This window comes from Apaloderma vittatum, unplaced genomic scaffold, assembly GCF_000703405.1.
Source record: "Apaloderma vittatum isolate BGI_N311 unplaced genomic scaffold, ASM70340v1 scaffold38570, whole genome shotgun sequence".
NCBI classification, from domain to species: domain Eukaryota; kingdom Metazoa; phylum Chordata; class Aves; order Trogoniformes; family Trogonidae; genus Apaloderma; species Apaloderma vittatum.
In genome coordinates, this window is record NW_009694657.1 from 68081 (window position 1) to 81845 (window position 13765).

The 13765-nt window shown below is 37.4% G+C and overlaps 1 protein-coding gene across 2 annotated transcripts in view; it reads right to left on the reverse strand.

Moving 5' to 3' along the window:
• CIT (citron rho-interacting serine/threonine kinase) overlaps positions 1-13604 on the reverse strand; it is a 68587-nt gene extending 54983 nt beyond the window's left edge. For both annotated transcript variants that reach the window (XM_009868302.1, XM_009868295.1), the window contains exons 1-8: positions 13509-13604; positions 12620-12761; positions 11210-11385; positions 9808-9909; positions 9454-9596; positions 8405-8498; positions 7033-7236; positions 5652-5805 (exon numbers count right to left, since the gene is read on the reverse strand). In XM_009868302.1, coding sequence (XP_009866604.1) covers positions 5652-5805; positions 7033-7236; positions 8405-8498; positions 9454-9596; positions 9808-9909; positions 11210-11385; positions 12620-12761; positions 13509-13604 — 1111 coding nt within the window. The remainder of the gene's footprint in view (positions 1-5651; positions 5806-7032; positions 7237-8404; positions 8499-9453; positions 9597-9807; positions 9910-11209; positions 11386-12619; positions 12762-13508) is intronic.
• Between the last annotated feature and the right edge of the window lie 161 nt (positions 13605-13765).

Sequence of the window (13765 nt, forward strand, 5' to 3'; positions counted from 1 at the left end):
TATATGATGCTGCTCACGTACAGAAGGTTCCAAGTACATCAGAATGAGATAAATGGGGGAAATATACAAATTGAATAGGTACTGTAGCAAGTAGTTTTAGTTACTGGCTCCAGAACATTTACATTTTCTGTCAATAGCACGAATATTAATCGTCGCTATTTTATTGGTTATAAATTTCGATCCAATACAGAACTGACATTTATGTACTGTAAACGTAATTTCAGAATACAAATTGATTAGGATTTGTATTTTTTTTTAAATTTGCTTAATGTCAGGATAACGTCCAGCTACTCTTTCATATGCTCTTAATGATTAAAAAACCAGAAAACAGTTTTTAAGTATCTCATCTTCAATGCAAATATAAGCCCAAAGTTACAGTTAATTCATAGCAGAGGAAAGTAAATTCAGGAAACCTATTTTTTTTTTAATTTAGGGCCTGTGCTGAAATAAACTGCAAATCATTCTACAGGAAGAGGTTGCTGAGGGGTTTTTAACATTGTCTTTGAAGAAAGATACTGTCAATGAGAAAAAGTAATGGAGAAACATAAGACTATGCAATTGGTCTGCAGAAGTCTAGAATCTTTCTTAAAGAGGTAGCAAAACCCAACATAGCTGCCTTTTTATATGATATAATAATCCTGTTATATACTCCTCTGAGTCTGACAGATAACTTCATCTCTGAAAGAGGGGTCTAGTGCCTCTAGAAGTATCTCATCAGAAATTAGCTAGGAAGATCTTAAGAGTCATCTTGAAGCCCTTGCAATTAAACTCCTTCCTCTTACTGACAAAAAGAACTCCTAGTCAAATCACATACATAAAAGAAAATATAATTTAAATATGCCTAAGACCGGCACGCAAATAAAAAGATGAAAAGCACTCAATAGGGCAGCAATGGATGCGAAAAGATAAAACTGAATGCGAGACAGAGCAAACCTTTGGGGCTGGTGGGAAACTAGTTTAAACAGCACAATGTTTTGCATGACAGTTTCCTCTGTTTAATAAAAAATGTGATCGAAGAAGAGAAATCGTGAGCATTAGATTAAAAGATAATGAAAAATCATTTGCTTTCTCTTTTGCAATCACTAAAAATAAATGACTAGCAGTCCAAAAACTGCAACTTTGCAATATGACCCTGTTACAATACTTGCACCAAGAAATAGTAGCAACTAAAAAAAACCCCCAGAGTGAAGAGCTTTAGGGGAAAAAGAAGCCATTTCCGCTCCCTCTGATTCTGTTAATTATTTGCTAGCTTCTTCATAGTCCTTTATTCCTAAAACTAGGAGTCCTTTGTCTGATGTCCAAAATATCTCCAGAATAAACAGTCGCCTTGTAAAAACAAGCTAAAATAGAGAAGCAATTTTGTTCTCAAATGTGGGTCACATGGTGACATAATCTCTAGTTAAATGATTATTTCTTCCTTAAAATCAGAGGACTGTCAGATAATCAGATTATTTTCAGAACAAGATGAAGATTGGTGAATGCAAATACATTGATGTGCTTATCAGCTGCTTCTAAAGAAGGGAAGAATCCTGTAGCAGAGGTCAAGATAAGCCTCTGAAAGAAATGTTAAAACCATGCCATTGCATCTGACAAGGTGAAAAATTCACACTTTTCTCAGGCTCACCCAAAGGGGAGGCAAAACTATTGCTCAGAAAAGACGATAAGCCCAATGCTTCTACTCATACAAACTGGTTGGGTGCAAAGACCTCTTTTTGTCTCCAGTGAGTTACAAACGAATGTACATGTTCTGTTTACCATTTAAAGTATCTTGTAGAGAACTGCATGTTTTAAAAAAGCCAATTGCTTGCCTAGATACCTCCCCACTTGTAGAAGGATGTAACCCTCTTCCATCTGTTCCAAAGAATGACTTTCAGAGGAAAAGGGGGTGTTGTAGGTTGCTAAGTTTAAAAAAAAAAAAAAAAAGGAAAAAAGAAAAATCCAAACCCACCACACACACACTGCAGTATTTCAACCAGTTTATCACTGAGATTAGATAAAATGTCTCTTATGGGAAGAAGGTCTGGGTTTGGTTTTTAAGCTCTGCACCAGTCTGTGTATTTATAACTAGTTCAAGGCATGGTGCCTTAATCGGGTCTTTCCATCCTTTCAAAATATTTTTGTACAAATTCAGAAGAGAGATGCTGCATTGCCCCTGGGACAGTGAAAGACTTAGCTGGAATAGGAAATTTAAAGGAAATACAGAACGTTTCATAAGAACAAGAGTACGTCTGTTCTTGATCCACAAGGTCATCTGTACGTGCTTTCTGAGGAAAAGCAGCCGCAGAGCCTTTTTAAGTAGGTTAGGCACTACTCTTCCTCGGGCTTTAAGAGGCCTATTTGAGTAAAGTGTTATGGAAGAAAAATAGAAAATAGAAAGACCAACTGATGTAATATTAGGGTGCTTTCTCTAAGACCACTTCAAAAAAGGCATTATACTAGTTTAAACCAATCTATACAATATTATCTTCACATTTTCACCGTTCTGTCAAGACAACAATCCGACACATACGTTTCTTTTAATAAGTCATCTTCAAGCTGACATGAAAGCAATCCCCACGTAGAGAAACAAGTCAACACATTTTTCTGAAGGCAAGTGTTTCAGTGAAACATCACAACGTTTAACTGTTAACGCACTGAATGACACCTTTAGATTCATAAGGATAAGAAGTCATCCTCATGAACAATGAGATTTGGGTTCCTGCCTGTTTCATAGCAAAAGACAACCTAAAATCAGTCTTTGAGACTTCCTCAAGTTCTTCTGTTTGCACAAGACATAAAATATTTTCTTCTCATATATATAGTTTCCTCATGCGAGCCATTCCATGTTAAGACCTCTTGGACTGCAATTACAAAGCAATTCTTAAAACGAATTCTTTATGCTATGTATGTGTATTGCTTAGAGGACAATGAAAGTCTTCCGACTGTCTCTCAGCTAGCCTTCAGCAGGCAGATTTTGGCTCCAAATTGTACAGCTGATGTAATTTATGGATTTCAAGTAACAAAAGGTGATTAACAAAATCCCCAAATTATATAGAATGCAACTTTGTTGCTGATAACTCCAGGATGTCATTTACCCATTCTCCACCTCTAATTTTAGATACTTACCAAGTACTCACATAGCTGTTATCAACTTTCCAGTTAAAAACCTGTTTCTTTAGCTGAACCACAGATAGAAATACGTTTATACTAGGTCAATAAATTTCAAAATATTTTCAGAAAATTCTGTCAAGTAAATCAACACAGTCTTTTGAAAGATTTGTTTTCTTTGGTTTGGAGGGGGGGTGTATTGTGAGGGGGGCTGTAAAAGCTGTAGAAGTCATTAAATAGCAGAAATCAACAAATACAGAGAATATAATCTCTAAATATGTTTTAGCATAATACTGCAAGGAAGGGGAAAATTACCTGTTGAGACAGATTCAGTCAAACCTGACCTTAAGATTTTACGGTTGGATTCTGTTTCTGTAACTTAAAGAGCTGCTCCTACAGACATATGTTACTGGAACCTGCGGAAGCTGGGAGCTTTTTTAGAGGCAGCTGTCTTTTGGGAAGGGGTTTATGGAAGAGTAAAATGTTACCATAACAACAAAACGTAACACTGAAAAACTCTTTAATGACACATTCTTAACCAAAAATTGTTGTGTTAAGAATGGTTATCCTGGAGCTCTCAGCACAGAAATTTAAATACCTGCTAAGCCAGGGTTCCGATTTTTTCCCTACCTTTCTCAGTCTGAAATAGAAATAGGCTCACTGCTTTTATGCACTAGGGGAAAGCCTGACTGTGCCAACACAGAATTTATTTAACAAAGATAGAATCATTCCGGTTGGAAAGGACCTTTAAGATCACCGATTCCAACATTCTATACCTCCAAAATCTTTGACCCGATTAACTTGAGTGAGTGAGAGTCTTTAAACCTAAATTCTGTGACCTCTTGCAGCACTTACTAGTTCCCAGCTTTTCTCAGGCTGCCATTACTCCAGTTAAACACCACTAGCAGCAGAGGTCAAGATAAGAAAGAAACCTTTAGCTTTTAGACAGCCCAGGTCAAAACTGACACAAGTTTTGAATAGAATGACAGCGACGCTGCCCTCAATAAACCAGCAAATGGAGAACCACTGTGGAGAGCAAAGCAATAGCTGATACATTGAATTTGCTACTGAAAGCAGGGAGACTGCTGTGCTCTGTGCTCGCTGCAGTGGGCTTTTATGAAGTATGAGACATAGCAACCAAGTCAGGGGTCAAAACTGCATGAATCTTCACAGTAGGTAGGTCCAGATCTTACAGGGAGTGATGCAATCCACTGGCCAGCTGCAGACAGAATTGGGATTTTTAAAATCCTGAATGGTGATTTCAACATTAGAACATCATCGGGGCTGCCTACCAGCTTGTCCATCAGGATCACTGTTGTCACATGAAATGGCAAAACACCCCATTAACTTGTGCAGTTGGGTGAATACGGGACAGACAATTGCCAAGGAAACACCAGAACATATGCTCACATGCCATTTTTTTCCAGATTTGATATAATACAATACACAAAATTTTCAATAATTAAACTGGTGGTGTAGGCAGGGCTCTGGGAGATGAAGGCAGAGTGAGCTGAAGTCTGGGAAGTGCATGCTAAAACGATGAAAAAGGCTCAAGGCTCAACGGCTCTCAAAGGGCAGAAACAATGGAATTTAACAGAACAGTGGCTCCACAAGTTCAAAATTAATGAATCAACAGAAAAGTGAGTAAACATTCTGTGGAGCTGACAGCTGAAGCGCTGAGATAGTCATCAAAAGTAGAAGCACTGGCTTAGCAATTTATCATGGAAAATGGAGCACAATCATTGCTCTTCCTGCATATTTGATAAAGAAGATAAGGCAGACACGTTCTTGCCCAGATAATCTTATATTCCAAATATTTCAAAATACTTTCCAACACAAGTCAGGCACTCATACATACATCACCGATGATCTGTGAAATATTTGGGTTTGCCATGGAGCTTGTACATCAATACTTCCAAATACTAAATTCCATTCCTTCCATAGCATTATAAACAAATTTCTGCATAGAAAATTATCTGCTTCACTGGTTTTACTCTATTCCTAGTAGACTGGATAGATTTTTTACCCAAAAAAAGTCATATATTAGCTATATTAACTTTGAGGAAAAATTCCAATGCGCCTATGACCACTGATATTTTATCAACCTACAGGAGAGGAAAAAATAAAAAAAAAGTAACTTTAAATGAAGTTGGATCACAAGAAAAGAAAGAGAAAAAGCTGAAAATACAACAAAAAATAAGACTAAGGCAAAAGTGAGCAAATTAAGGTGGAAAAGGCCTGAAAGAACAAATTGATGCATTTTAAGCTGAGGAAGGACATGGAAAGGACAGTTTTGATTTTCCAGTCTAGTGCCGGCAGTAAGATGGCAACTGTATCAGAAATTCATATAGAAGTGGATTTAACTTCATCTTACGGTTTTCACCTGAGACATATTCACATATTCTATCCAAAGCTCAAAAATAGTTTTTTATTAAAAACACCTGCTGCAGGACACAGTTCCATTTCATTTCAGATCAAACACACTTAAATGTTCATATTGTACAAATTGTTATGTTATCCAAAGAAACAGGAATTGTTTATAAATAGAGTATTATTCTACTTACAGTTACGAATATTATTCCAGTCAATTTTAGAAAAAAAAGGATGGCAGCAGAGTCCCTCATATCCCAGCCTTTCCTTCTGCCCACAAAGCAAGCTCTGGATCAGATCAAGAAATCCACTACTAACTTTCACATCCTCTGGGAACTTCAGAAATCTCTGCAGTAGAAAGAAAAGGATTTCTGCTCAGTAGGAACACAGTCCCAGAACAATTAAGATTAGGTTTAATTATTCCAAGATGTCGGGCACAAAGGATAGATATTTATAGCATACACATAAAAGTATTGTGCATTTTTTCCAAAAAGGCTTTTATAGGCATTTACTGCAGCAAAGGCAAGAACCTAGGAGCAACCATTCCCCACCAGACAAGTCACAGCCCCAGACCCCCATCGTATGCTGAACAGTGGTCAACAGCAAACACAAATGGAAGAGTAACACAAGACACTTCCACAGAAAATTCTCCCAAACTTCCAAGGATTTGTAGCTTAGGATTTTCTGAATCGGGCATGAGGTCTTTGTATTTACCAGACCTCGATGGATTCTTCTTCTATGAATTTTTCTAGTTGCTCCTTGAACCCACATAAACACTCAGTAGCCGCAAACTTACGGCAAAGAGCTCCCCAGCATGAGAACTGCTGTGTGAAGTATCCTTTTGTGTCTGTGACGTAGTTACTGTGGCTACTTTCATTTAATGCCCCTAATTCCCCTATTAGAAGAGATAATAGGCAACATTCGTTGTTCGCTTCCTCCCAGCCTCCTAGCTAAATATGATTTATTTTTTTTTACTTCTTCTTTAGTACTAACTTCTATCAATCTACGTGTTGCTTTTTGGACTATTACTACAAACTAAACTTTCATAGATTATAACATCAAGATACTGTTCTTGAGCCACCATTGGGTAAAGTTGGGATCCTTTCCCCTTCAAATACATTGGTTTAAATTTATTTACACTAAATTTCACATGATGTCTTAATCATGCAGATATTAAATAACCTTAAGTCTTCGTGCAGTGCTTCATAGCTAGCCCTTGCCTTTACCATCCAGAAACACTTAGTAAGATTTAGAAACTTTATCAGTCTACAACATCTTTTCGATCCCTTTTCTAGATTTTTTTTGGAAATGCTGCAGTTATAGCTGCCTAAGATGGACAGCTAAATCTTTTTCAATTCAGTCACGACAGATGGTTATTTTGAAACACCTGTTACAAAAAACTCCACAACTTGGTATCTACAATAGAGAGACATATAAAACCAATAAGAAGCATACATTGTAAATATTTTATGAACATGACAAAGTAAGAGATATCCATAAGCTTCATTTCTCAACTGTAAAAGCACAGTTGCTAATTACAGCCTTTTTACTCAAGAACATAGAAGTTCTCTCTACCTGAAAGTTCATGATGTTATTGAAAGTTTTTGCTGAAGTCCCTTCAGCAAACGGGGATCTTCCATAAATCATTTCATAGGCGATGACTCCCAGGGACCACCAGTCGCATTCTGGACCGTAAGAAGCTTTGCCATCCCCATTCAAACCCATGAGCATTTCCGGTGCCATGTAGTCAGGTGTGCCAACGGGTAGCTTGGCATTTACCTGGGAGCAAAGATACACCAGGTGAAATTACGGTACTTGCTGCTCATTGTGCTCTTCGTAATGAAAAAAAAAATAAGACCTTCCTTCCTTTTTTTTTTTTTTTTTTTTTTTTAAGATGAGACACAACTTTTGGCCCTCTTAGTGGATTTTGAGTAATTTTGAGCAAGGTTGTTTAGCAAAAAATAGCAGGGTTAAGGGAACTGTTAATAAAAAAACAGAAGGCAAGCTATTTGGTACAAAAAGAGTCAGATTATCAGAGCTAACCATTACTAAAAGGTCACTTTCAGCAAAGTGCTAGTATTTGAATTTCTGGAGTGCTTAGAAAAGGTAATTCGGGACCCAAAACTGCAATAATTCTTGTACTCTGTGGCAAAAAGAATGAAATAAAAAAGCAGAAAAACTAACACAAAAAGCTGAAGATGACCGAAAAGACGATGTGAAGGAAAAATACAAAAGAAAAATGCAATGCAGAGAAGCACTGAAAAGGGAAGAATAGAAAACAAAATATTAAGATTCACAAGATTAAAAAAATGCTACCAAAAAAAATTTGTATAGAGTCTGGTACAGAACTTCATATTCTCACTTAGATATATTTTAATTTCAAATTGTCACTTGAAATTGTATGCAGTTACTTAAATTTACAAACACTTCAAAAAAAAAAAAAAAACCTCAACTGCTTCACAACTTTGAATGTAGTGCTTTCTGATGAGTAAAGCCCAGAACGTTGAAATGTGACTCATTTCAAACAAGAGCTCCCTGGCCTTCAAAACTATACGACCTTAGTTACAACAAACACATTTTTCAGTCCAACTACGAACAATTATAAATCCATGTCCTTCCTTAAACACAGCACGGAACGGTCATAAGAATCTCCAGAAGTATGATTTTGTATTGTAGTGCAGCACCACAAGAAACTAGACTTGCCTTTACCTTACTTGTGAACTAAAATTTTAATAAGCAAACACATATCTCCCGAGAGCCGCGAAAGATGCTTGAGCTCATGTTTGAAAAGCTGTTCAGAATCAGAAAAATATCATTGTGAATAGACTCCATATTGGACAAGGCAGAAGAACAAGGTATAATAAATGAACAGAAATAAAGTCAGCCCTTCCTTTTTGACTGGACTACCTAAACAAGCCACAGACAAAGTTTAAATCTGCATTATTACCGTTTTGTTTACTGTCATTTTGCCAGCTGACCCAAAGTCCACGAGTTTAATGTGTCCTGTTCGGTCAATGAGAACATTCTCTGGTTTGATGTCTCTGTAAGCAAGAAGAAAGCAGTCAGCACCTTTCCACACCATTCCCCACTGTCACATCTAGATAACAGGACATCCCCGTTCAGCTACACCCAACCACGTGCTCAGGTACATAAAACCTTAATCAGTAAGAGTCTTACTTCAAACTGTTGCTCTGTTTCCAAGCAAATATGAAAGTAGTAAAGTTCCCCTTATTTCACAGGAAGTTAATAATTATTGACAGAAGATTGAAAGAGAAGTTGGTTTCACACGTTGACCACCCTGTAACTGTGAAGTATTCTGTAGCTTTCTTCCCAAATTTTCCCACAACTTACTCTGCGCCTCATTCCAATCCAGGCAGCTGGATTCGCATTAAAAGGCCACAGTCCGTGCTCTAAGTGCAGGCACTACAGTTGCATGGAATGTAAAATACTTCCTAACATTTCCAAAGCCCCAGAATGGAATACATTTATTAAATGCTAATACAATTTGAAAATGCATAAGTAACAGCCTTTGAGCCTTCGCCTGATCTTTAGAAAACTGCGTGATATTTAACTACTCCAACATCCTAGGCTGCCCTGTTCACCAGGGCACACAACAAGTTGTAATAATTACACTAATTTCCCATACTACTTGGTGCTAAAAGTAACAATCTCTGGAAAAGATTTTAATTTTTTATAGTGCAACATTAAGGCTTCTTTTTACTAAGCCACCAGAAAATATGTAACAATCCTTTTTTGACATTAGCTTGAACTTTACATCAAAGTTAATGCCTTTAGCTACAATTATAGTTGGAGTCTGATTAATCTTCTAATTTTCTCTTCCAATACAGCATGTGAAATACTACCCTGAAAGAAGATAGAACATTAAAAAAAAAAAAACAACAAAAATCCACAACCAAGAAGGGATCATTTCAGAACAATTTTTCTGGAATAATACTGATGAAATTTCATGTGCAATGCAAAGCCATCTTTACCTACCGGTGTACATAACCCATCTGATGGACACTGTGAATGGCTAAAACCAACTCCGCAAGGTAAAACTGCACCATACTTTCATCTAGTTGGTCCTCATACCGGTTTAAGAGTGACAGTAAGTTCCCTCCAGGCTGATACTCCATAACCTACATAAAATTCCAAAGGAACACATAAAGTTTATCTGTACAAAAGAGATCCTGTTCAACTCCTCCATACAACGTTGGACACACGTGGAAGTGGCACGTAATGCAGGAAAATTACAGAAGATGAGCACATTTCAACCGTCACATTGTTGTTTAACATAATAATGGCAACAGTGTTTAATAGAGGAGAGAAGAAACAAAGACTAGGCATTACCAAGTAGAGATTTTTCTTGTCTTGAAACGCATATTGTAACTGTGGAATCCATGGACTAGTGCTCTGAGATAATATACTGCGTTCTTCCTCAAAAAATGACACCTACAAAAAAAGGAAGTGTTCAGTTATATTACGATGAAATAGAGTTATAATACATTAGAATTCCCTAGTTTTAGAAAGATTTGAGCCTGCGCCAAAGGCACATATCACAAAAAGATCACACAAAAAATATTTAATGCTATTTCCTTGTGACGTGCACCTTTAAAAAAGTAATTTTACTGCTTTGTGTCTTCCATCCCCCTCCCATCTTCTGTTGTCTAGCTTGTTTTCAACTGAATAGTCCCTGCAGCAGAGGCCAGCTTCCCTTTCAAACTGGTGAAGCACCTACCCCCCTCTGCAGTACAATCTTGGTTGACCTCTGCTGGACTAGCCCTAATATCTCAAAAGAATCAGACGAACAGAGAAGAAGCTAGAGCAATTATGGGGTAGAATTTTACAGCTAATTCAGTAACGAATTCTTTATAAGGTATTAAAATACAAGGCTTTCTTGAAATCATCCTCTATCAACTATTTAATTATTTAGATGTGCAGCCAGACAACAAGAAGATGATTTTATTAGAAATACTGCAAGTTCATGTAGATCGACATTCCTTGCTTTCACTGGCCCACACTCAACAAGACTAAGCAAGTGTCATACGGAAGGTTGTGTCATAATTTACTTTCTTGTCAACCTCTGTCATAGCAAGAACGATTTTAGTTTATCTTCATTCCCAATAGCCACAGACAATGCTAAGGGGTCTCAGCAGCAACTGAACCCCTTTATATTTGTAACTATTGATGCAGATATTACTGTATAAATTCACGAGGTCTTTCATGGAGTATTCTCTGTCCTACTTGTCACATCAGTGAAAGATTAACTTCTGTTTCTCACCAAACTACGATCACAACCTCCATTATCCCTTTTTTTAAGTTTCAAGTAACACATTTCTCAAGCTAGTGAGAGGCTATCCATAGAAATCAAGTCACCACAGTTTGCCTTCACACCCACTCTTGACATTCAACACTGCTCTTTAAAATAAAAAAAACCAGCACTTTAATGCCTGAAAATTCAAGCCGTCACCAATACACCAGTATTTTCTTCATCTGCTTTTTCTTGCCTTATCATTACATGGTAAGCTCTTTAAGACAAGAGCCATTTTTCATTTTGGATGGCACCTCACCCAGCAGACTCACAGTCTACGACAACGGCTCTTAAACACAGTAAAACTACCCACAGTACTTCCCTGAAATGTAAAACGATCCTTTCAAGATACACTTTAAGTTAATTTTAATAGCAATGACAAGAAGGAAATGACAAATTGTAATTTATTGTTCTACTATCGTAACAGAAAAATATACATACGTGCTCCTGCGCCAACAAGGACTCCTTGCTCATGACCTTCATAGCATATACATCACCAGTAACTTTCTCTCTTACTACTTTTACATCTGCAAAGTGACCACAGCCAACCACGCTTTTTACTTCAAAATCCTTCACACTGGGCTGCAGTTCCCTTAATTCAGCTATAGCCTCTGTATCTATAAAAATAAAATACTTATTTTTACATTACTCAACTGGCATTTTGTAACAAATGCATCAAAAATGTGGAATAAAAAAAAATAGTTTCAGATTCTCAAGAAATGTTAAATCATTCAAGAATACGCTTCTTAAAAAGAAAAAAGCAAAAAATAGTATATGCATAAGAACTAGAAAGACTATATTAATGCAGAGTTAAAATCGAAATATGGTACATTCAGAAGAAGCAGGAAATGTTAAGACAGTTCCCATAGCAACCCAATTCTGCCCCATTCATAACATTACAGGCTGATAGCCTCTTTTGTTTCTAATTTCTTTCCAACCATCCTTTACCAATATCAAGAGTATTCTCCAAATATGAGGGCTCTTACCCAGTCAAGTGGCAAGGTTTCCTCCTCTGCCTGTGGGAGGCACTAGTCTATTGTCTAACAAATAACAGTGGCTACCTACTTCAGATACTCCGTCCAAGTTTTCCATTGACTAGTTTCAATCAGCATGCACTGTGACAATCAATTGCTCACAGTAGATTGTTCTAAAAATTCTTCAGACTAGCAGAAAATTACTCTCGACTAACATATAGAAACTGTTGGATGGAACTATTACAGAGGGCAGAATAAGTTAATTTTAATCAAATGCCTGTCTAGGACATCTTAATAGAAAAATTTATTAACCCTCCTTTTTCTCTCCCCCCCAAAATCTGACCACATTATCGGTAAATCATTTACTCCGTCAGAAATTTTATTTCTGAAACATAGAATTACTATTTACAAGGTCCATGTACAAAATTCAGGTAACACACGGAATCTAAAAAGATTACTTCAACCTGAAAGATCCAAGGATTACCACATTCTTTTTTAAAATGTTTTGTTCCTCATCTTAACTTCTGACATCCTTCTGTTGTGCGCTCTCGGAGCTTTGCTACATGCCATACTCAGACACTTTTTAAGAAGGTGCATCCTCAACGATAAATACAGTACAGACAAGGAAGGATGCCCGTTTGAGCCACAGCGCTTCAAAAGCCACTTGTGTTTGACCTTTTTGGACCCGAACACAGCTTTACTAAGATTGCAAGATCCCTTTTGCAATGTTGTTTGCGTCTGCCCACAAAAAGTCAGATGCTCAAAGTCCTGGGTTACACAATCATTAATGAATCAAGGGAACTAAAGCATTAAACATTCAGACTCTTAAGAACTGTCTGTTAAAAAGACACCTGAAAACTGGTCTAAACAAACTTACATTTCTTGACAAAGTTGTCAACACGTTTAATTTTCATTAAAGCAGGTTTTCTGCATTCTTCAAAAAGAACGAATAAAGAATCAAGGATGCCTTCCCAGGAGAGAGGAGACATCTGCTGTTGAGTCACAAAGAGTGGCTTCCCCTGGAAAAAAAGAAGCAACAGCAGATGGAGTCTCAGACAACAATGAGAAGACTCAAATCAATAACATATGCATAGAGCAGATTATATATTATCCATTTAAAAATCACTACTTCAGAAATTAGACAAATGATACAGAAGTACGAGGGAAATGCACCAACTCACTATGTCTGTTACATGTATTTTACTTTTAAACAAAGCAATCCTTTACAGATTGCTAAAGTTCAAATCACAGCTTTCTTAAACTACCCACATCTTACTGATGACTGATCGGATCAGGTTTTTTCTTGACGTTGCACTATGTAGGGTTTTTTTCCATGGTACAAATAATTTAAGTGATCAGTATCAATATTAGCTCCAGAAGGAAAAGCTGCTAAACCTCAGAAGCTCAAATAGCAGCTGGTTAGGTAAATTCATCTCCCGACAAGCTCTCACCTACATCACTCATGACAAAGCAGCAGACTACAGGACTCACAATACAATATTCCATCTTTATGTGGGAAAACACAGGCTACAACACTGACAGATGCAGATAAACTTATGACCAGCTGCTATCCACTGAACTTTGTGCAAACTCGATACCCACTTGGAACTTCAACAAGTCGTACGCTTCTTTAATCCCTTCCTACAAAGAGAGACACCTGCGCACTTTGAGCATCCCAATGAACAAGCAAAATAGCATTTTGAGACACTGGGAGTGGACACAAAACGAAACCACAACCAGCTAACCCACCGTGAGTTGCTCTTTACCTGAAAGAGCAGATTTAGCCGAGAAATTCGGCTGGTGATGGGCTCCATCGGTCCTGCCTCTACCGGATTTCGGGCACCGCATTTAAACTTCAACATCTTTACAGATTATCTTGTATGAAAGACCACCTGAAAAAGAGAACAGCACTTTCAGCAGAGGCATTTGAAGGGGTGACTGTAAATTAAAAAGAAGGTGCGGGGAGTACCAGCTTAAAGCGACATTTGCGTTTCTTTAGAGCCGTTCCCCCGGCCTGTCCCCC